This window comes from Camelus bactrianus, chromosome 5 (genome assembly GCF_048773025.1).
Source record: "Camelus bactrianus isolate YW-2024 breed Bactrian camel chromosome 5, ASM4877302v1, whole genome shotgun sequence".
Lineage (NCBI taxonomy): Eukaryota > Metazoa > Chordata > Mammalia > Artiodactyla > Camelidae > Camelus > Camelus bactrianus.
The window spans coordinates 85837620-85861417 of NC_133543.1; the positions used below are offsets into that span (position 1 = coordinate 85837620).

At 36.8% G+C, this 23798-nt stretch overlaps 1 protein-coding gene across 1 annotated transcript in view; it reads left to right on the forward strand.

The window, feature by feature from the left end:
- The window catches only part of STAT4 (signal transducer and activator of transcription 4), an 82339-nt gene that overhangs the window by 41151 nt on the left and 17390 nt on the right, over positions 1 to 23798 (forward strand). The window contains exons 4-14 of the mRNA XM_074364257.1: positions 6243 to 6341; positions 7747 to 7839; positions 8749 to 8827; positions 9869 to 9954; positions 11431 to 11582; positions 13222 to 13380; positions 14069 to 14161; positions 17564 to 17623; positions 17926 to 17943; positions 18031 to 18124; positions 19931 to 19978. Of these exons, the coding sequence (XP_074220358.1) occupies positions 6243 to 6341; positions 7747 to 7839; positions 8749 to 8827; positions 9869 to 9954; positions 11431 to 11582; positions 13222 to 13380; positions 14069 to 14161; positions 17564 to 17623; positions 17926 to 17943; positions 18031 to 18124; positions 19931 to 19978 (981 nt within the window). The remainder of the gene's footprint in view (positions 1 to 6242; positions 6342 to 7746; positions 7840 to 8748; positions 8828 to 9868; positions 9955 to 11430; positions 11583 to 13221; positions 13381 to 14068; positions 14162 to 17563; positions 17624 to 17925; positions 17944 to 18030; positions 18125 to 19930; positions 19979 to 23798) is intronic.

Sequence of the window (23798 nt, forward strand, 5' to 3'; positions counted from 1 at the left end):
CTGCTTATATCTCCTTGAGCCTTATCGTTTTAGTTCAATCAAGTGGATTTATAAATGCCAGCGTCTGTGTCTTTTTGCTTTAGCTCTAATGATAACAAGAGCTGATGTAAAAATACTCCGGTTCCCAAAGACCTTGGGTAGATAACTCAAAGTCACATGCTCTGCCCTCTCCCCAGGGTTCCCAGCCCATCTGAGACAATGGCTCGATAACACACCTTTACTGGATGCTTTCTCTTCCTTGTCTCACTTATCCACTCCCATAACTGTGATTTTTGGGGATCTACTCTAAAGTATACTTCTTGCACTTGAATCCTCTTCTCGGGGTTAGATTGTAGAGGAATCCAAGCTCAGATAGTTATTGGTTACGTGTTTCTTCAGAATCCTGCACCCTCCTTAGCTACTACTGCCTCCCTCTTTCAAGGCTCTCCTGAAACATCCCCTTTTATTTGCTCTCGGACCCATTGCTCTCATCCTGCAGGTGCCAGGTCACTGCAGCCATAGAACACATCTGGTGAATCCCTCCCAATGCATAGAAAACTAATTAAATGTAGTATTAATGCTCCCTCCTGTCTTTACATTTTAAAGGGGGTCCCGGGGAAAATAACTCAAAGGAATGAAACTCTAGATCTCAGATTTCATGCCACCCAAATGGAGATTATTTTGAGCAAGCCTTCTCATGACCTTTATCAGTAGTGACAAGTCAAATTTAGAAACTAGATGAAAGGCAATAGAAGAGGAATTTGAAATTAAGCCAAGGAATTTAGCATAAAGTAGCAAAGAGAATAAAACAGCATATTTGTTGATTCTAAGACACCTTTCCCCCTGCATTTTAACATCTCTGAAATCAAAATGCATCTTACAATCAATAGTATCTCAATTGCTATTGTCAGGTTGCAATCACCATGTCATTGTCATTTCCTGTGATGTGAAATTGGGTCACAGCTATTCATGTTGTCGCTTCAGTTGAATTATGTGCACTATAGGTACAACACATTAAATTTAATTGCTGTCTAAGTGTTGTCAATATAACACTATGATTTAGGATTGAAACAAATAGGTTTTATGTATGCAGACGAATCAGTAGGGCATAAATTTACTATTTGTTAAGCAAGTTATTTGTCACTGGATGGATGACCCTAAATTCCATATTTTCTTGGAAAGCAAAAATAAAATGCTTTACAGGATATAAAAAAGAAAGAAAGATGCCAACAAGTAGAAGAAGTTGTATTATATTTTATTACTGAGATTCATGAAAAGGGATTGCCTATCATAAACAAAGCAACAGTGGCAAGAGAAATCGCCAAATTCCCAGAGTAGATGAATGAAATCTCAGCACAATAGGAGGCTGGAATAAATGAATTCTACATTGCACAGGATTATCATTAAGATGTAGAATATCCATTTATCAGAAACTTCCCACTGATTTTGAACAGAATACACTTAACTTCCAGCATGATGCCATTGAGGACAAATTAAAATATGTGTTTAATCAAATAGGCAATGCTGGGAAGGAGGAGGGGGTGTTTTTCTTTGACAAGACTTAAAATTACAGTCAATGCAAATGGATCTTTACAGGGATCAAGTGTATGAGTCTGGATTATGAAAAGCAGTGTATCACTGTAATCTCATGCCTCAGTGCCAATTGCTAAAGCTACCACCATATTTAATTTAAACTGTAAACCATGTCTAATTATAAGAACTTCTTCAAAGATGTTATTGGGAGTGAACGAGAGTAGTACGGATGGTGGTTGAGCAGATAGAGGACTGGTTAGACATCTTCTGGAACAGACATCTGGGAACCTGCTATATATTTTAGTTCTCAGTGACTTTATGGAGATGTATCGGAATGGTTACCTAATCATTTCATCTAAAATAGTGATGTAGTTGACAATCATGGTGGCATGACTAGGTCACTAGTCATCAGTGCTGCAGTCATCAGTCAGTTACAGGACCATTTGCAGAAGGAATGTGAGTGAGTCCTGGTTCTTGTCTGAAAACTTCCCATTGAGAACTTCTGGTAAGATCAGGAAAATTGCCAGCATCCAAACTTACAGAATGGAGATAATAGTGATGCACATTTTAAAGAAATGTTGTGTCACTGACTTTCTTGATGGCCCAAAGGACATTATTTTATGGAAAAAACATGAATGCCAATGAATATAAGGTGAAAAAAGAGATTCACAAAAATTGAATTGTAAATATGTGAAGATGTTTTAGGAATACATTAACCAATTTATTTCCTGTATATTTATCCTTTCATACATGCACAATGCCATATGTGATTTTAAATATATCTGTGTTGAAATAAATCAAGAGTTATTTCAATAAGAATAAAAAATTCTAAGTGATAATAAGCATTATGTCATAGTTCATAATTTAGTTTCAAGGCAAAAATCATTAAAGATAAAGGTCAATTCATAATAATGAAAGATTTGATTCACTAGTGATGTATAACAAGTCTGAATGTGTGTGAAAGAACCACAAGAAGAAAAATTCACAAAACAGATTTTAACATGCCTAATTGATAAAATTAATCAGGCAAAAAAAATCAGCAAGGATTCAGAAATTTGAACAAAACAATGAACAAAGTTGGGTTAATGAACCTGTATAAGTCATTTGTACCCAACAAGTGCAGAATTCACATTCTCTACAGCTCACGTGGAACATTTACAAAAGGTTCATATGCAGGGCCACAAAGAAGTCTTACTAAGTTTTAGGTGATTAAAGTCATTTACAGTATTTATTCTGATCAGAATTTTAAAATCGATAAAAATCAGTAAAAAAGAAAAAGGATAAGTAGAAAATCCCTATGTTTAGAAATTAACCAATTTATTTCTAAACAAGGCATATGATAAAGGTGAGATCTTGATGGAATTAGATGAATGAAAAGGGAAAAAATGTTATCAGTATTCACATAAGATATGACTTGTGTTTGCAGAAAATCCAAAAGAATCTGCAGATAAATTTTTAGTAAAATTGATAAAAGATATTATAGTACAGTAATAGAATTATTAAGAGTTTAGTCAAGTTGCTGGATTCAAAATCAATACATAAAGGTCAAATATATTTCTACATACCAGCATAAGCAATTAGGAAAGAAAGACACTATCCATTATCAGAAATACCAACTGCATGGAAATAAATCTAACAAAAAGTGTCTAAGATCTCTGTGGAAAATGATGCTTAATAGAGAGACATTAAAGAAGACCTAAATAGATTAGAGCATAATTATAAAAATGCCAAGTCTCCCAAACATATCTAAAGATACAGTGCCGTTCAAATTCTCAGCTTGGTTGTGTGTGTGTGTGTGTGTGTGTGTTTGTAGCTTGCCAAGGTGGTTCTAAAATTTATGTGAAAATGCAAAGAAAACCTATTCTACTTGACATAAAAAATGTATTATACAGCTCTAGTAATTAATACAGTCTGTTGATAAAGCAGAGATAGACAGAACCATAAGATGGAATGGAGTCAGAAGCAAACACAACCATATATGGGCACTTGATTTATGACAGAGTTGGCCCAGCAGAGCAGTGGTGAAAGAACAGAATGTTCAATAAATATTGTTGGAATTGAGTATACGTATAGAACATAGTGAAAAGGACCTCTCATTGTTAATAAGCTACAAGTGAATTAAACAATTAAGGGCAAATCTCTAAAGACTATATATATATATGCATACATACATACACACGCACACACACATGAAAAAATCTCCATAACTGTAGGTTAGGGAAAGATTTCTTAGGTAATAAAAAGCACTAAAGTAAACTGAAGAATTAATAAGTTTGACTTCACTATAGTGAAAATCTTCTGTTTACTGACAGTAAGAGGTAGCGAAAAGACAAGCCACAGAGTGGGAGATATTTGCAGTATCTCTACATAAGAGAGACAGACACACACGAAAAAAAGGCCAGTTTCCCTTCCTTCCTTCCTCCCACCAACACACACTTAAGGGTGGATTTTTTTGTTTTGTTTTTTTGTTGTTGCTTTTTTGGAGTGTCAATGGTCCATATATATGGTAACGATTGAAAGGTGAACATAAGGATATCTTTGATATGAAAATTAAGAGTGCTAATTTGAGATTCACAGAACAAACATATGGTTACCAGAGGGGAAAGGGGTGGGGGAGGGAGAGAGAAATTAGGAGATGGCGATTGGCATATGGACACTACTATATAGAGAACAGATGAACAACAAGGACCTACCGTATAGCACAGGGAACTATATTCAACATTTTGTAATAACTTATAATGGAAAAGAATCTGAAAAAGAATATATATGTGTGTGTATAACTGAATCACTTCGCTGTACACCTGCAACTAACAACATTGTAAAGCAACTATACTTCAATCAAAAATAAAAATAAAATTAAAAAATAAATTACCTGATCAAAAAAAAGAGCTAATTTGGTTTTGAATCTATCGTGATCAATTTTCCATAGGATGTTTTTGTCTTATACATTTAAGTGAAGGACTAAGGACAAATGCAAAAGGAAAGTGAAAAAAACAATGGTGATGCTTTGATCTTAATGAAGGAGAAAAAATGAATAACTTAACCTCAAAAAACAAGGGGGAAGCTGAATCTGAAAGGGAAGGTAAGAAAAGTTCAAGTAGGAAAGGAAGATGAAAAAGTGTAGACAAAGGAGTTGAGAAATGCTGAAAGGTAGTATCTGAATGATCGACAAGGAAGAACTGTAACAGCGAGAAAAACAAAGACAAATGGTGATTCTTAGGGTCTTAGAGGAACCCCTGGTCTTGGATGGGAATAGTTTTTAAGTTTACATAAATAACGGCGCCTCCAAATTAGCCCTGGGAGAAGCCCTTTATTTTTATCAGTGGAGTATTTTAAAAATAAATTAGAGGCAAAATGAGAAAACATAGCTTTTCTTGGGGAGTTAAATGGAAGGTATTTGGGGAAAAAAATCAGTAGACAGGAAAATTAAAAAACAGGAACAAATTCTAAGTAGGGAGAATCTGAAATTGTCAGCATGCAGAAATCAGAAATTTGGTATCCTTGCTTAATAAATAGCATCATTTTAATTTCTTTAAGAGTTTCTGCCAATTCATTTTTGGTTTTTTCTTTTGGAGTTTTCTGATTTAAAGGGGGGAAAGTTTTGAAAGCTATAGAATATGGAAAATCAGGAACTCAGATATTTGGTGTCCAGAGTGCCATCATCTAATAAAATTGTGGCAATGGTCAAAGCCATAAAAGTATGTACAACCAATGACCTCTTGCGAGGAAAGAAATCCTAGAAAGAAATTTGGGTTTACTAGTCTGTATAATCAACCTTTGATTGATTATTAATTTTACACCTTGTGGATTATTATTTTTATCTTTTCTGCTATTGACTCTTTGGCCATTTCATGGATAATCAGCACCTCCTTCAGAGAGGAGGGCAGAGGGAAGCTAAATAGATGCATTTGTCTACATTTATTGTGCGTCCTGTTAATCCTGCCTTGGAAAGGTCTAGTAACAAAGAAGTTTAACACTACTGACTGAAATGACAGTGGTGTTCAAATTAGTCCTCTAAACCAAGAAAACGCAGACATTTAGAGGGGCCTGGCAGGTAAAGTAAACGAGTGCCTGGTGGACACTACAACAACCATGGGTAGCGCATGCTCCCTTGAAGGAATTATGGTATTTCAACTTACACAACACACCTAAAGGCTGAATTAGGCCCGTCGGCTGCATTCAGTATCTGCATCATTGGCCTTGGTAATAAAAACTGTATATGCTTAGATGTCATAAAAATATTGTTGTTGGTGTGTGTTATTGAGTATATATACTACATTCATCTAGCATACTGATATTGTTATGAGCCAGTTGACATGAGCAGCACCAAACAGGGACTAAAAGAAGTACTTTAGCCAAATCATGAAGCACAGAGTTAACAAGTGAACAGGAGGGACCACCCTGGTTCATAATAATTTACAAAGAAGTAACTCTTGTAAAACTTACTGTAAGCCCAAGGTAAGCAGACCCTCCTGAGTGTGCGTTCAGGGCCTTTCCTACAGAGGTGCTCAAGAACTATTTTGAATTATTAAAAATAATTTTTGAAGACAGAATAATATGCCACATAGGAGTCTGTAGTTACAATATAAATTTCTGTGGCTTTATAATAGAGTAGATTGTTGAAACAAATCCCAGATAATTCCATATATTTATCAGGAGATTATTTTTTATTTGCAAGTAGTGATGTTTCTTTATTGTATATATATTTAAGCTCCTTTTTTTCCCCCCAGGGAAAATTTCACGGAAATCCAATGCATGTAGCTGTGGTTATTTCAAATTGTTTAAGAGAAGAGAGGAGAATATTGGCTGCAGCCAACATGCCCGTTCAGGTAATATTTTCTGAAGTTGTAATCATGTTATCACCCGGGGAACTCAATTTTTCTGAGACAGAAATTCTTGTCTTTTTCCCAACCATCTTCTTCTTCCTATGTTAATGGTGACACCATCCTTCCAGTCACTTGGAGTCACGGTCTTGGGATCATCTTTGAATAGTTCCTTTTTCCTGCCTCCTTGTTGAGATAACTACCAAGTCTTCCTAGAATTTGCTTCTGGAATCCTATCTATAGGTTCTTTTCTGTTTCCGCTGGTCCCACTCTGGTCCATGGTCTTTACAATATTAGTTGAGGAGGATAGTAACCACCTCTTAGATGAATTCCTAACCATTTGGGCTCTGCTTCCCTCAGCACATTTATCCTCAGGTATTGATCTTGCTGAAAACCATTCAGCAGTTCCCGATTTCCTACCCCACAAATCCAAACTACTGCACAAGCAGGAATTTTGTCTTACAGAAACTCTGTAAATACTTGCTTGTTGATTGATTCAGTGTGCTTTGCCCTGCCATATTTTAGATCGTATTCTATCCCACTGTCCTGAATGAATTCAGAGCCCCCATCAGAGACAAAGTAGAGGAGTTAATGGAGTCCTTGGGAATGCTTTTTCAGTTAATCCTTGTAAAAAGGAAAGAGTATGAAAAATAATCAATTTTCCAAATAACTTAGTAAATCACACCACTATATTTTTGAAGGTCCAAGACAAGTATCTTTTTTCAACTGTTAAAAATTCCTCAGATTTAGTTGTTGTCACGTTATATTGTTTACAGAGAAGTATGAAGTTTTAACAATTTACTCTAATTTTTTAGATGATGAAGGATGGTATCATTTTTATTTAATTTAAAATGTAAAGTTAGTAAGTTTCTAAAATAAATATAGTTTGATTCAGTGCTTTTTGTGTGAAAATTGAGATGTTATTACTAATATATGATAGTCTCATTTGTATTCTCAGCCGTCCTTTTTTTGTAGCCCTCTTATCTCTCGTCATTTCATATGTGCGTGTTTGTGTGTTCTCTTCACATGTCAGGTATCAGTCAAATTAGAAACATCTGTTTACTTGAATAGTTGCTCATCAAAATCACTCTGCACATAATCTGTGGGTATCACATACTACCCCCAAAAGAAACACTGGTTTGTATTCAAACCAGTGTCAAATATATGGATATGATATAGATGTATCAATCATACACACACACACGTAGGAGTATGGGTTTATTTCTAGGCTTTCTATTCTGTTCCATTGATCTATATGTCTGTTTTTGTGCCAATACCACGTATAGCATGGTTTTTAAAGGCTGTAGAGAATTCTGATCCAAACCTCAGTTCCAAGTGTATTATATATACTACATTCATCATAAACCTGTTTTATCAACACTATTAAAATTTCAGGATGTTGTTTTTCCAGGGACCTCTGGAAAAATCCTTGCAAAGTTCTTCAGTTTCAGAAAGACAGAGGAATGTGGAGCACAAAGTGGCTGCCATTAAGAATAGTGTGCAGGTGAGTGATCTTAGAGATACCAGGAAAGACTAGCTATTGTCCCTGTACAACTAACCATGCACCTTTCTCTCATGTGCCCAGAGTGAGTGCATACAGAAATCATAGGGTAATTTGTTAGAAGTATCTCTCACACACTATGTTCATATTAGAAAAGATTTATTTGGGGAAAGCTTTTAAATTTCAATTTACTGGAGATTGGGGTTCCCACACCAAACTCCATCATTGAGAAGCCATGTGTCCTCAGGCAAGGAAGTTACTTCACATGTCTAAACTTCTGCTTATTTGTCTGTAAAAGTGAGGGTAACCACCATCACAGGATTGTTATGAGGACTGCATGAGATAATACCGCTTGAAAAACTTTTAGCCCAGATCTTGACCCTCTTACGTCTGAGGAGAAAAACATCATCAGGTTTGAAGAAAAGTAAAAATCTCAATGACAGAAGGAACAGGAGACATAGAGGAGGAAATTTTTTTTCTAAGAAGTAGAGAGGAAAAAAATTTTAGACTGAATTGTCATAAACTACAGCTGTTGAGAATGGAGACTTTAAGCGAAAAGATAGTGCACTAATAGAGTCATATGGGGCTAAAATGGAAAAATTATCCATATTCTCAGGTAAAAAGTATATTAGTAGCATCATTTGGAACTGACTGAGAAATAAGAGGCAAGATGCTGAAAGATTTGCGAACACTCAGGAAGAGAAAATGGAAGAGCAAATTTAGTCTGGTTCTTCCAGCGTTATTCAGCGTTCATGGGAATTAGCCCTTAGCAAATATAGATTCTATACAGTTAGCCTAGGATATTATTAGAGACTGGAAGTGTCAATGTATTTTGAAATACTGATGATGAATGATGTTTTTTCATTGACATGCTTAATTGTGACAACAGATTATGTTTTCTTTTTTAAAAAGATGACAGAACAAGACACCAAGTATTTAGAAGATCTGCAAGATGAATTTGACTACAGGTATAAAACAATTCAGACAATGGGTAAGTTTTTGCTTGTCTATATTTCCACATAGGGACATAAAGGCAACATGACTAGGGTTTCTTCTTCACTGACAGAATTGGTAAATTAATCTTTTTTTTAATTGAAGAGAGATTGCAGGACAGTATTTTGCTTCTTTCTTTTCTGTCCTTGTACGAATATTTTTTACCAACGAATTCAAAGTAAACTATAAAGCTCATGAGAAATCACCCCTACTTCAGCATGCGTCTCCAAAAACTTAAGAACGTTCTATCAAATCAAAATATCATTATCAAAACTAACAAAAGTAATAATTTGCCTAACAGGAATCAGGAAATTACTAATATCAATAGGTGAGTTTTTTAAATATAATTTTTAAAATTAAAAAGTAGAAATGTGATTCACTATAGGATATTTGGAAAGTAAAGCATCACAAAATTAAAAATCACACAAAATTCTGCTGTCTAGATATAAACAGTGTTTATTGCATGTCAGCCATTTAAGAGGAGAAATCATTTTGGTTAATTTGCAACTCTTTCACACTTCTTCTAGTTTTACTGTGAGGCTAGCCTGTTTTGCAAAGAAAAAGGGAACGCAAAGGATTTGGTCTTTATTAGTTCCTGAGCCTCAGTAGGTAAAACCACAACTCTTCCAGGCGGTTGAAAAGGCATCAGAAGGAGTCGACTATGGTCTAATCTAATCATGGTCCCCTACCCTTACTTATGCCAACCAACCAAGGTCATTATCAATGTAGAGACGATCTAATAAGGAATCCATTATAAAAACTTTGTCTCCTCTCTCCCTGCCTCCAAAAGGAACATGGTGTGAAGGATGGTCTTTTCTCGAGGTCTGTAAGACAGAGAGCTCCTCTTTGGTCTGCTTGGTTGTAATTCTTCCTGGCAAAACAAGCAGACGGGCATTTACATCCAAGCTCATCACTAATGGTCCCATTTAGGCTCTTGCATCGTGGGATCTTAGGAAGGCACGTTACAGTCGAGGTGGCTTTCAGGACAGAGGGCTTTGGCTAGGAGGGGACTCTAACTCTGATCTCCTTTCCCTTACAGATCAGGGTGACAAGAACAGTGCTCTAATGAATCAGGAAGTTTTGACTCTGCAAGAAATGCTGAACAGTCTTGACTTCAAAAGAAAGGCTAGTAAAGAACTTTAATTTGGCTTTTTGCCTAATTTTTTTTTCTATATCTAGTCCTACTTAAAAAAAAACAAGCTCTTGGGTTTTATCAGTTTCATTTACGCCGAATGAATAAACAGCAGTGTTTCTAGGAAGAGTACTGTACCATTTGCCATGTTTCTCTACCTACGTTTATAAAGCAGGACCTCTCTAGAGTCTGTTTCTCTTATGTATGTGGTGCTGGTTCTGTAGCTACTGTTAACTTCAAGGTGAACATTTTACACAATTTTTATTTGCCTCTATTTCAGACATGCTGTACTTACATGCTGAGATGGGTTCTACTGCACATGCATAATTAAAATACCACTTGATGACTACTAAAACTTTACTGGAAAAATAAGCGTTCCAATTTCTATTCTGAAAAATGATATTGTGACAGGTAGTTTCCTAGACTTCAGGATAGTCCATCGATGACTGAACATGTTCAATCTGACCTCCTCCCAAGGAGAGGAAGAACATTTTTCTGGCACAATAAACATATTTTAAAAGAGGGGAAACATGTCTATTTCAATTTTCTACCTCTCCTTGAAAACAGACACAATTGAAATTTAACCAGTCACTGAGAAATCAATAGGTTATTTTTAAAAGTTTGGCTTCATTTTTTTGTGCAGGAATTTGTGCAAACACAAACGTAAATTTTTTCACCCTAAATTAATTATAAACTTAAAGATTTATATGTCAGATTTTAAACATGCATATATTAAACCCAAATAATGCTTTTATGCACAATAAATCTATGCTATACATTTTATGCATTACCATCTTATTCTACTTTAGAAATAAGATTTTAGGAGAGGGGGAACCTTGGAAATAATTTAGTCCATTCACCTGATTGTCTAGATCAGAAGACCAAGTTCTAAAAAAGTTAAATGGTTTGTCCAAATTCACACAGCTTGTGGCAAAGTCAAGTTAGAAATTCACATCTTCTAATCCCTAGGCCTTTGAAGGTTATGTTCTTCCACTGTGCCTCCCAAACGCAGGTAACATAGTAATAAAAACTAACACAGGAAGACTCAAGTTTTAGTCAGTACATTTAAAAATAAAGGCATAAACATATTTCTAAGAATGTAAATTCAATTTACAAATGGCCTTTTAAAAAGCATATATATGGCTTTATAACAACAGGATTCAATATTGTCACAGGAATTACCAATCTAATGTATTTATACTAATTGACATTATGAGACTGTTTCGAGACATTATGGGAATGTTAACTGATCAGGCTTCTTTCTTCATGGCATTATTGAATTGTGATAATTTAATTATTTGAAAAGGCAGCATTATGGCAAATAGAAGGTAGTAGTTAGTGAAAATATTTGGTCAGGATTTTAACCAAGCCTTTATTTCCCAAGTCAGACAAATTGTTTACAGGTTGAATTATGAGTGATTATGGTTGTGTGTCATAAAAATCTTTTCAGTAGTCACCTTTGTTTTTAGGAAGCCCTTAGTAAGATGACGCAAATCGTGAATGAGACGGACTTGTTAATGAACAGCATGCTGGTGGAAGAGCTGCAGGACTGGAAGAGAAGGCAGCAGATCGCCTGCATCGGAGGTCCACTCCACAGTGGGCTCGACCAACTGCAAAACTGGTAAAGCGAATTGAGTTTAGATTCTAGTGAAAACCACAGGAAGTACAAAACTTCAGTGTCGCCCCACCAGAGATGGCAGGCTTAGACCCAAACAGCAATTCATTCAGCCTGTTGATGGTTTATTAGCAGCTGGGAACTCCACAGTTGAAAACAAATAGATGTAATTGTCTAAGTGTTCTTAATTTTCATTCTTTTGGGGAGAAAAGGAAAGCATCTATAGAAATCTACAGAATAAATAAATATTGCTTAATTTTTTCATTTAATACATCAATCTTAAAAGGCTTAAATGAATTTTTCAAACCAGCACTAAAAAATGCCTTTCTTGAAGGGCATGAGAAACACTAGATTCAAAAGCTAGATCTCATTTTTTAAATGAGTACTTAAGATGTCAGAGTTAAACATTAGTTTTGTGTTTTCACTTAAATGGAAACTCTCAAGCTAACACAACATGGCACCCCCTGCCTAGATACACATGTGCACGTACAATCATGTATAGACACTATCCTTTGTACTAAAAGAGAAAAAAGGTTGATAGGGATTCCACCTCATCAATGCAAAATAAAAAACTGAGTGAACAAGCAATTAGAAAATATAATGAAAAAGAAGGAAAATGTTCAGCTGAAATTGAAAATTGCTTTCAAAGGGTGCAATGCAATACGATGAAAATACGTAGTAACTGGGCATGTTTGCACAAAGAGCTCTGCACCTCCAGGCCTTCTTCTCAAGAAAAGTAACTGGGCTCTTTTTAAAATCTATTGATTTTCCTTGGGGAGATACTTTGATTCTCTGACCTCACTGTGCTCTATTGTTGTGAAAACAAGGTAAACAACAAAGGGAGCAGTAAAGAGCTCAGCAGATAATGGTGCTCATGACAAACTCCATGGGGGGTTGGCGATTCTTTCCGCAATGTTATTTGGGGAATACACTTTAAGTAGAAAGAGCTGCTGTCAAAGCCATGTGGACTTAAAAGTCTGCTGAGACAGGCTGCCTCCTCTTAGTCGGAGGCCCTTCTGTGTGCCTTTCATCTCCCTCTTCCCTAGACTTCCAGCCCAAGCTGCCACCTCCACTTCCAAGGTAAGATCACACGGAGCAAGTCAGTCTCCAAGCAGATACATTTCTCCAGAGAGATCCATCGATAATTTTTGGCTAATACTTAGGATTTGTTACAAAAAAAAAAAAAATATATATATATATATATATATATAGGTCATATTTTTTTTTCTTCGGTATTCTTACACATAACTTTCTTTATATCATGTATTTTCAGAGTTTTAAATTTGCTCTTTCTTTCCCCCTTAGTGAGTGCCATATTGTAAAAATATATGTGTTTAACACTTTTAAACAAAGGATAATTAAAAGAGATTTGGTTCTAGATGCTGACAAAATTTCCTAAATGATTTCTTGTCTATAACTGAAAGTAAAAATCTGAAAATGTTAACATCTTCCATGCATTTTAGAGAAAAACTGGATTAAGGAAATAAACATAAAAACTGTCCCTAATCTTGAATGGAATTAAGTGATTAATTTAGTTAATTTAATAATTATTTAATAATTTAGTATTTGCTAAATATGGTTAACAGTGAAATTGGTAATCTGTTAGGTGAAAAACTATCTTCCATTTTCATTTGCTGTTCAATAGCTTTACACTGCTGGCAGAAAGTCTGTTCCAACTCAGAAGGCAGTTGGAGAAACTAGAGGAGCAATCTACCAAAATGACGTATGAAGGTGATCCCATCCCACTGCAAAGAGCACATCTGCTGGAAAGAGTCACCTTCCTGATCTACAACCTCTTTAAGAAGTAAGTCAAGTGTTTTCCATTTAAATGCCTCACAGCAGCCTCAGTCCTGTGGAGTCAGAAGGACACGTGGCTTGGGTTTTGGTGTTAAGGCGAAGAAGGGGTTTGGGAAGTGTTAGTGAGCCTCAGGGTGAAGTGAATAAAGCTCCAGAGAGTGCCAGCAACATTTCTACCCTTCAACGCTTCTCCCACCAGCTAACGCCGTTTTTCATGAGCCAAGTACATCACCTACCCAAAGTTCATTTTTCATATTTTAAAAAAGAAAGTTCCAAGGATTTCTTTTAAAGTACATATCCGAGAAATGAAGGGTGGAGAACATGTTTATGTTTATAAGCTCATCTAAAGACAAAAAAATACTAATATGTACAAGAAATCCTAGTATCTAGCTCAAAAATGGCATGAAGTTAACTTTCTATGATAAAAATAGGCTGGGGCTTTTATTCTTCACTCAAGTATAACCAGAATTTACTGTTGTCACTTAGGGACAATCTTTAGGTCGTTCCCATCTCCCGGTAATTATTTATGGGAAATCTTGGAAAGATTTGAGCTTAACGGGGGTTTGAATGTTTTCAAAGTGGAGAAAATTTGGATTTTATAAAAGGACAGCATCCTGTTCCTCTGTGGTTTTTAGCCTGTCAATACTTTCAGTGTTTTCAAATGACACGGTTTTTTTTTTCCCCTTTGACTCTAGCTCATTTGTGGTTGAACGACAGCCATGCATGCCAACCCACCCTCAGAGGCCGATGGTCCTCAAAACTCTCATTCAGTTTACTGTAAAGCTAAGGTAGGCAGAATGTATTCTGTCATTTCACATTTACGGTGCCCCAGCCACTGCGTAATTGAGGCTAATTTCTCTCACTATGCCTTTCATTCAGCTAGTCTTCAATGAGTGCCTCCTGTATGCCTAGCACTAAGCTATAGCAAATGCCCACAGAAATGGTAATGGGAGAGCCCTGCTTGTAAAGAGTGTGACAGTGAATCGAGGACATGAGAGTTATTAGCATGGAAGTGTGAAGTCACAGTATCAGGCAACATGGAATTAACTGCTCACGAGACTGACTAGCAAGGAGACTGGGGAGACTGGAGAATGCCTCGTGGTCAGGGTGAGGAGGACCTTGAGGAACGAGCAGAGGGGAAGGAGAGTGGAGTGTAGGAGAGTAAGGCTACAGAATGACGACTTCCTGCATCTGCTTTGTAAGCACCGTGAGTAGGGAGAGAGAAGTGAGTAGATAGATTGGGGACAGACTATGGAAAGGTTTGAATATCCTATCCAGGAAATATATTGGCACATTCTTCCCCTGTGATTACAGCTAGCTTATTGGATTTTCTGTGAAAATTCTCAACACTATGATTTTCAGCATATTCTTACTATGCACCTGATTTTTAAAAAAATTATTATGTTGCTGCTTTATCTGTGTATCTGATCCTTTCCATTAGCGTGAGCAAACCAAAACACATAGCTTTCCCTAATGACACTTAAAATAATGAGTTTGACATCAAATGTTCAAAGAGTTTCATCATGCCTCAATCTCCAAGGCCCCGAAGCTTTAAATTCCTAATCACTAGAATTCACCTCTGTAAAGCTGAAATTCCAGACTAGTACAAGAAGTGATGATGGATGATAGACAGTGATTTAGGATCCCATGGCAGCATCCGTGATCACAGATCACTGTTGGAACTGCATTTTTAGTTTAGTTTCATTTTAATGAGATGTAATTAACATACAACACTGTGTAAGTTCTGAGTGGAAGAGATCCCTGAATGGGCACTACCTGGCATGTTGTTTGAACCGATTGCCAGAGGCATAGACCATCAGTCCCTGGCTTGGGTGTTCTGCCTTCCTCTTCCACCTAATTATTGGGTCTCCATTCTTCTTCACTGTACCTTGTTCCCCACTGTCTTGATAGATGATCCTTTACTTGGTATTCAGTCAGAAAATATAAACAGCTCATGCAACTTAATGACAATAACAAACAACCCAATCCAAAAATGAGCAGAAGACCTAAATAAGCAATTCTCCAATGAAGACATACAGATGGCCAATAGGCACATGAAAAGATGCTCAATATTGCTAATTATCAGAGAAGTGAAAATCAAAACTACAGTGAGGTATCACCTCACACCTGTCAGAATGGCCATCAATCATAAGTCCACAAACAATAAATGCTGGAGGGGGTGTGGAGAAAAGGGAATCCTCCTACACTGTTGGTGGGAATGTAGTTTGGTGCAGCTATTACAGAAAACACTATGGTGATTCCTCAAAAAACTAAAAATAGACTTACCCTGTGATCCAGCAATCCCCCTGCTGGGCATATATCCAGAGGAAACTCTAATTTGAAAAGATATATGCACCCCAATGTTCATAGCAGCTACATTTACAATAGCCAAGACATGGAAACAACCTAAATGTTCATCGACCAATGACTGGATAGAGAAGTTGTGGTATATATATATTCCATTATATAATGGAATACTTCCCAGCCATAAAAAGGAGTAAATGTCATTTGCAGCAACATGAGTAGACCTGGAGATTGTCATTCTAAGTAAGCCAGGAAGAGAAAGAAAAATACTGTATGATATCACTCATATGTGGAATCAAAAAAAATGAGACAAATGAACTTATTTACAAAACAGAAACAGACTCACAGACATAGAAAACAAACTTGGTTACCAGGGAGGAAAGGGGGCAGGAAGGGATAAATTGGGAGTTAGGGATATGCAGATACTAACTAATATATATAAAATAGGTAAACAATAAGTTCATACTGTATATCACAGGGAACTATATTCAATATCTTGTAGTAACCTATAATGAAAAAGAATATGAAAACAAATATATGTGTATATATATGTATGACTGAAACATTATGCTGTACACCAGGAATTGACACAACATTGTAAACTGACTATACTACAATTGAAAAAAAAATGTATTCAAGATTTTCCCTAAAACTCCTCTCTACCACAGCACTCCATCCTCCTGTTTCAAGGGGAGAGGGTGACATGGGACTCCCTTTTGTCATCAGCATCTTACAGTGAATCAGATCCTTCCTGAAGTGGGACAGACAGGAAAGCAGAGAGGGAAACCATCTGGCCTTACTTCATATGACCTTTTCACCCCTGACTACCAACAGCTACACCCATACTCCGAGCCCTGAAACCAGTCCTGGCAGAATTTTTAAGAAAACTTTGTTGCATTCTTTTTGTTTTGTTTAGGCTATTTATTATCTATGATTGTATTTCTCTAATGCCAATCAGTTGCTTATCACCATTCTCTATATTCCAACTATATGGCTGGACTTCTTCCTTTTATGTAGAGCCCTGTTCACGCTTCTCCCTCCCCTAATCTTCACTACGCCAGTTTCCCAGTGCCCAGGGCTGTACTGGGTTTATATGAGGAGCTCAATACATGCTGAGTGAATGAACCAGGTTTGGGATGAGTACATAAGTAAATGAATGAGTAGGTGAGTGATTGAATGAATATCTCTGAAACCCAACTGTACCTACAGAGAGGGTGCAGCGCAGAAGAGTTGGGAAATGCTAAGGAGTAAAGGAAGGCTGATACCAGAAGAAGGAATTAAAGGAATTGTTATTCTGACCTTTAATCACTTGTTTGTTTGAAGTTACATCTTTTTTAGTTATGAACGTTTTTGCTGTTACTTAAATGTCTTTAAAGACTGCAAATGCATTTAAAGTGGAATTTCCCACCTTCTACCAGAGTCCTAGTCTTTTTCAGTATTTTACCATAAAACAGTTATCATCAGAACATTCAGTTTTACCAAGCTTACAATATTTTTCTATTTTTTATAATATGAGAATACAATAGAAACACATTAATCTACTTGCAAAAATTTTTTCTTATATTTATACATTTAATCCAGATTTGAACTTTAGCCAAAATATATAGCTATTTTTCTAACCTAGCCAATATATTATCCAACACGAATCAACTGAAGCAATATGGAAACACTTCCCAAGTACGTGTGATACCAAATAGTTGATGTCAGTATTAGTAACATGGCAAACTATACAGGAATTGGACATTTTTAAAACACGTTAACATATAATAGGAGATGATGTAATTTTGATTTATATGTATTTGCCATAAATATATTTAACTCTTAAAATATAAAAAGGCTGTCATGTAAATTACTATCTTTAATTCCTTATTTATGTGTCTTTCCAGACTACTAATAAAATTACCAGAACTAAACTATCAGGTAAAGGTGAAAGCATCAATTGACAAGTAAGTTTCTAATTTCATTCTGAAACATGAAAAGTGTAAGGCTTTTTAAAAACAATTGTCCTTATTTTATAGAATAATTTTAAACTTTTCAGTTTACTTCTCTAACATTACATATCACAGTACTTCAAATATTTGACTTTGAAGTTCAAACATTTAACAGAATTCCAATGAAGTCTCACTTTAAAAATTTTACTATAAAGACTTGAAATGAAATTTTATATACTATCTTCTAAAGTATCATAGGAAAGTTTTTATTAGATCTATTAAAGAACACATTTTAAAGAATCTTCTTGATTTTACAGGAATGTTTCAACTCTAAGGTAAGACATTTACTTTAGAAATTTCTTGCTGTTCTCATAAATATATTTTACCTGGGACCACATAAATAGCTAAGATTTTCTCTCTAGCAATCGAAGATTTGTGCTTTGTGGAACTCACGTCAAAGCCATGTCCATTGAAGAATCTTCCAATGGGAGTCTCTCTGTAGAATTCCGACACTTGGTGAGTTTGGCAGTAAAATTGTACAAGCTTTCCCCCTACCCCCCAGTCAGGCACATCTAATCTAATAGGCCTTATAATGTAATGATTTTTGTTCTTTAGTGCTTCTTATGTAAATTATGGGCCAAATTGAGAAATAAAACATGCCATCATTGAAGAATTTAAAATGGTAAAAAAAAAAAAAAAATGAACCTTAACTCAGAAAATCTGAGTTCTTAACAATGGTGATGTCATTCCTAAATATATGTCATAAATGGTCGAAATACTGTGATGATAATGACAGACAATCAGTCTTCCTTATAGTGAGTGGCTAGGCATTCCCGGCTTCATTTTTTAAATCTACCCAAGCGACATCCAGTACTGACATGTCTAGCTAAAGGCCCTTTCATTTCAGGAGGATTAAGCTTGGGGAATAGTATGTTCCTGGGTATGAGAGTTGCACGCAGTTGGCCTTGACATTTCTAGAAAGCTGACCCCGCCTCATCCTGTTGCTTCTTGTTTTTACCACTTCCTCTTGACCTAGAGTTCTCTTCCTGCCTTCTTTCTAATTCTTTGCATAGTTCTTAGATTCCCAAAGACCCCCACTGCTTATCTTGCCAAAAAACACGTCACCCATCAATTGGGGCGCCACTGAATCAGCCTCAAAAGGTCTACTTTCTAAAAGACAAACTTTATGTTAACAGAAAGATATCCATACGTATAAATTTATGCTGGTTTTCATTTTTTACTTCTTTCATTTGGTCTTCTGTATTGAAGAGTACATTTCTTTTTGACTGAATCCTTCTGAATGAGACTGCTAAATAAATAAAATAGAATGAGGAGTCATATATTATACATCCTTATAACTAGCACTCTTTTTACTTAAGCTCAATTCCTATCCCCAGGTAACTTTCAATAATGGTCAATGTTTGTTCATAAGTAAAGCACTAAGTGGCCCTTTATTTAGAGACATCTGTCTACCAGAAGAGTCACTTGGAAGGACAAGGAACATACAAAAAGGTGGTTAGGTCTCTATTCCAGCAAGTATAATATATAAAATAACAAAACCTTAGTTTTCGTGGTACTTCTTTAGTTGTAAAGCATTCTTTACATATATTGTCTTTTACATAATACTTTTAATCACTTTTTAATACAAAAGTCAATATAGAATATCAGAGAAGCAAAGTTTTAAAAAGTAAAAATCACCTTTGATCCCAACACCTTGACATAACACTATTGACATCCTTATTTGTATGTCTTCGTTCTTTTTTATATATATATTCTTTAAGTGGTATCAGATTGCACACACTGATTTATTTTCTGCCTTGTTTTTCCCGTTATGTAATCTGTGCCATGAACACCTCTGTGTCTCCCGCTCGTGTGGCATTTAGTAGCTCACTGCACTACGTGGCACCCTGCCCCATTGTTTATTTCCCCAGGCCTGTGTGGTAGACTTGATTTCGTAAGCATGGGAATCATCACAGCTTTGCTCAGATGATGCTTTTCGGGTACAACAGCGTGCTGAATAGATTCTGAAACTTCTCAATAAGATTTCCGCTTTCCGAAATGTGGCTGAAAAACAGTCTTATGCCAACCTGCTCCCTTATCTCAATGAAAGTTTCTAAAATGACATCCCATGAGGTGAAACAGGAAGCTCCTTTCTGTCAAATCTGGGCAGCCGTGTGAGGTTTCGATGAATTAGTAGACATCTGAGCTACTGTTCTAGAAGTCAAAATTGTGGCCAAGAAAGCTCCTATAATAGGTACACCTAACTTGATATTTAGTTGCTAATGCTTCTCTATCTAAACACTCTTGTTTCCTTTCGCAAAGCAACCAAAGGAAATGAAGTCGTCTAGTACTGGAAACAAAGGAAATGAGGTAGGAAATGTTTTCTCCAAAGGAACTTTTCTAGGAAATAATCGTATAGTATCTTCTTTTTACGAAGCTCTTAAATTGCCCTTTATATTTTTTATAAAGTCAAATTCATGTTTCTCTGATCACAAATGGAAAGTTTGATAATTGCGGGAATTTTGTTTTAAAAAAAGGAAAATCGAATTTATGTATAACACCTTTCTAAGAAAATGATTATTAATGTTTTTGTTCACATCATTCTAGAATTCAATCTATGTATATATTGCTTTAAAAGTATATATATGTATGTATACATATGTATACACATTGTCTTAAAACCTGCTTTTTTATCATATAGGGATGTGATGTGAACAACTTTTTATAACCTTACATACTCTTGGAGAACATGATTTAAAGTGGTTGCATTGTATTGCATTTTATAAGTGTGCTGTCATTTCTTGAGTCAGTCCTATATTACTATAGACTATCTTAAAAATCACTCATTTTCCACAGATAAGAGGTAAGTCTTGAACATCATGACATGGTATGTGAAAAACACAGGTGAAAAATAATTCTAATACTTTACGATGATATCAATTGATACCTCTTCTATCTAAGGTTGGCATTTTGCTGGATGAATTGATTAAAAGAATAAACTGATGCAGCCTGAGTGTTTGAGTCGATACATGATAGAGTGATTGAATCCTGGATTGGAAGTGGCTTTGGAAATTATCTATTTAGTTGGCCTAGATCCTAGAGCATGTCTGTGCCCTACACATTTGGAATTAGAAAACCTGAGTTTAAGTCCATTCTGACAGTGACTGAAATTGTGATCCTTGACAAATGATCTGATGGAGAAGTACTGCATTTTTTCTGTCTCAGAGATCCGAGTAGTAATGCCCAATGCTCCCTGCTCAGAGAAACTGCATATGTCAGCCCACCTCCACGAGGCCATTCTAGAGCAATGAGGCTTACTTCTGGTGTGACTGGTATGGATCCAATCTCTTGGCTTTATAGTCACAGCTCCTATGAGAAATCTCTTTGAATTGTTTGGAAGAAAAAAAGCACATTATAAATCCGGCATGCAACTATAGTCAGTCTAGCCCATCCCACGAATCCACGAAGATCCATCATTACAGGTTTCATGCTCTACATTTTCCCTTCCGAGAATTTTTCATTCCCTTAATCATGTCTTAAAGATCTTTTTACCCAATATCACAGCCCCAGCGAGGAAGAGCTAAGCTTTCCTCCACGGTAGAACCTTGGCTCAGGGTCTCTCAGCTGAGATATCACAGGAAAAAAGCTTTTGAGTTTAAGGGTATCCTTGTAAACCAAACAAGTAGGAATCATTCTTCCCACCTTGTGGAAATCCATAAAAGTTTCCCAAACTTCCTAATTGAAACATTAGCCCATTACAGATAAAAGCCCACCCAAATCTCCCTGGAATTTTGGCCAGAGTTGCAAATAGCGTTTGATGCAGCATAACCTCCCTGACAAGTATTTACTAACTCTGAATAGACGAAGCACAGTGCTTCTAAACTTTTCTTCAGTAAAACAAGTGGAATGAGAATAAATCTAAATAGCTTAACTCTTCAGTACATTGTCCATCTTTGTGAATGAATATAAAATCAAAATCTTTACTTGGCTTTCTCTAGAGACAGAATAACTCATCTTCCACTATTAAAAAAAGTCTCATTAACACTGCCTACTTATCTTACTCTGAATTTACTTCCTCCCACTTCCTGATTAATAACAAAATCATACAGTTGTATCAGAATGATTTTATTCCTTTTTTTTTGTCCAAGTTTGCTGAATTTGGATAATTTTATTTTAAGCTATTCTTTGAGCTCCCCCTGTTGACAGAATTTCAGTATGACAGACTTGAACACTGTTTTATGTGCTACAAGAACAATTGAAAAGTCGCATAGTGTATGAAGTGGGCTCAGAAAGATGAGCCCGGGGAATCAGGGGCTTGGCCAGGCAGTAAGAGTGATGAAAAGAAAGTCAGGAAAGAGTAGGGGAAAATCTGGTCATAAAGTGGGACTCATAGGGGTGGGAGGCATAGCTCAGTGGTAGAGTGTGTGCTTGGCATGCACAAGGTCTTGGGTTCAGTCTCCAGTGCCTCTGTCAAAGGAAAAAAAAAATCGGGCACATCAAGTCATGGGATCAGGGATTACAATAACCAAAATTTCAGGCAAGCAGAGAGCTAGGATGTTTGTAAACTCATTTTAGAATTTCAAATAGTAGCTATTGCTTACCGCTTATCTGTGAGCACCTGCAGCAGGAGTTTACAGCCTGATAGGGACTTTAACAAATCCCCATGTGGCATTTGCTATGTATCAGACACAGTCTAGCAGCTTCACTGACATTGATTTAGGAAACTTACAACAATGCTATGAAGTAGATACCGTTAGTGTCATACTTATTTCAGTTAGGGAAACTGAGGCACGGTGTGGTCAGGCCAGGATTCTAACCATAGCAATCTGGCTCTTGGCCACTATGCTGTGCTGCCTCTGAGATCACAAAACCTTCCCTGGGAGGGGCCTCCCTGCTTGGCACTGCTCTTTGACCTCCTTCTGTCCCCTTATCTCATCACAGCCCCTCCATTTGCTGGGAAGATCTCTTCCTATAAGAGAGATCTTTGTGGGTTTGCAAGTAGCACCTCATCCTTTCCTCTCTGCTGTAGCTACTGCTGTTTTTTGTCCTCACTTTACCCAGCTGCTGAGAAATCACACAGCTACCAGAATCCTTAAAGAGTTCAGGAGGAATTTAAAATAATGCTTCCTGAGAAAACATTGGTTTCTCCCGTATCTGCTGTGTGCATCGTGCTGCAGTAGAAATAGCACTGCCTCTGGCCCTGCTTCTTACAGGCAGCTGACCTTGTGCAAGCCACTTTTCCTCACTAACTCCCAGTTTCCTTCACTGTAAAATGAGGATCATGTTTTCCTACACTTCAGAGGGTTGTTGTGAGGACCAAATGAGAAGTGTGGGAGCCAACTGCTGTGTGCTGTGCAGGTGCCCACCACGGGCTTCCTGATCAGCCCTCCAGGCTGCCCCCTCTGTAAAGAGCAGGTGTCCACACAGGTCTGGAAATGGCCCTAAAGGTGGTACCTGACCTAGGATAAACTACTAATCTTTACCTCCCTCCCCTGCATACCTGCCAGGTGCTCTGCTGGAAACATTCCCTTTCAAGGACCACTGAGCACGTTCCTCCCATGGCTCCAGGTCCATGAAACCTCAGACCACCACGTATGTTTGCCCCTTTTATAGGAGTGCATGTCTACCTACCACCCACTGCTGTCTGCCCCCGCCCCAACTTTGGGTCCCTCAGTTCTGTTTTCATGGTTGGGAGAGCTTAGATTGAATACTAATTGAATGATCTAGAAGATACCATGACAGTTTCTCAAAGTTGCCAATCCAAACCTCCTTAGAATTGCTGTACCTCTTGGCTGTTTGACTCTGAGATTATCCAGGAAGAGGTGACCTATCAGGATGTGCAGGGGCTCCTTGGCCGTAGCATTGGGTAAAGGGAGGAAGTTGCACTAGACCCATCCTGTTCCCAGAAGATCCCAGAGACCAGAGGAGCCACCTCTGGATTGGGGGTTGGTGAAGGGTGGAGCTCTGGGTCTCCTACCCGTGTTTCAATCAAGACAGCTCTATTTTATGTATTTTACAGATTGGCACCCAGGTGGGAAATTTTCTTTTAAGAATATGTTCCAGGGCTAAAAGAGATTTGAAAACCATTGGACTAGACAATCTCTGAAGTTCTTTTGATTAAAGTTCTATAATCCTCAAAAGTACAACAGAGGGTAGGGTCATTTTTTTAAAATGAATTTGATTTTGAGAA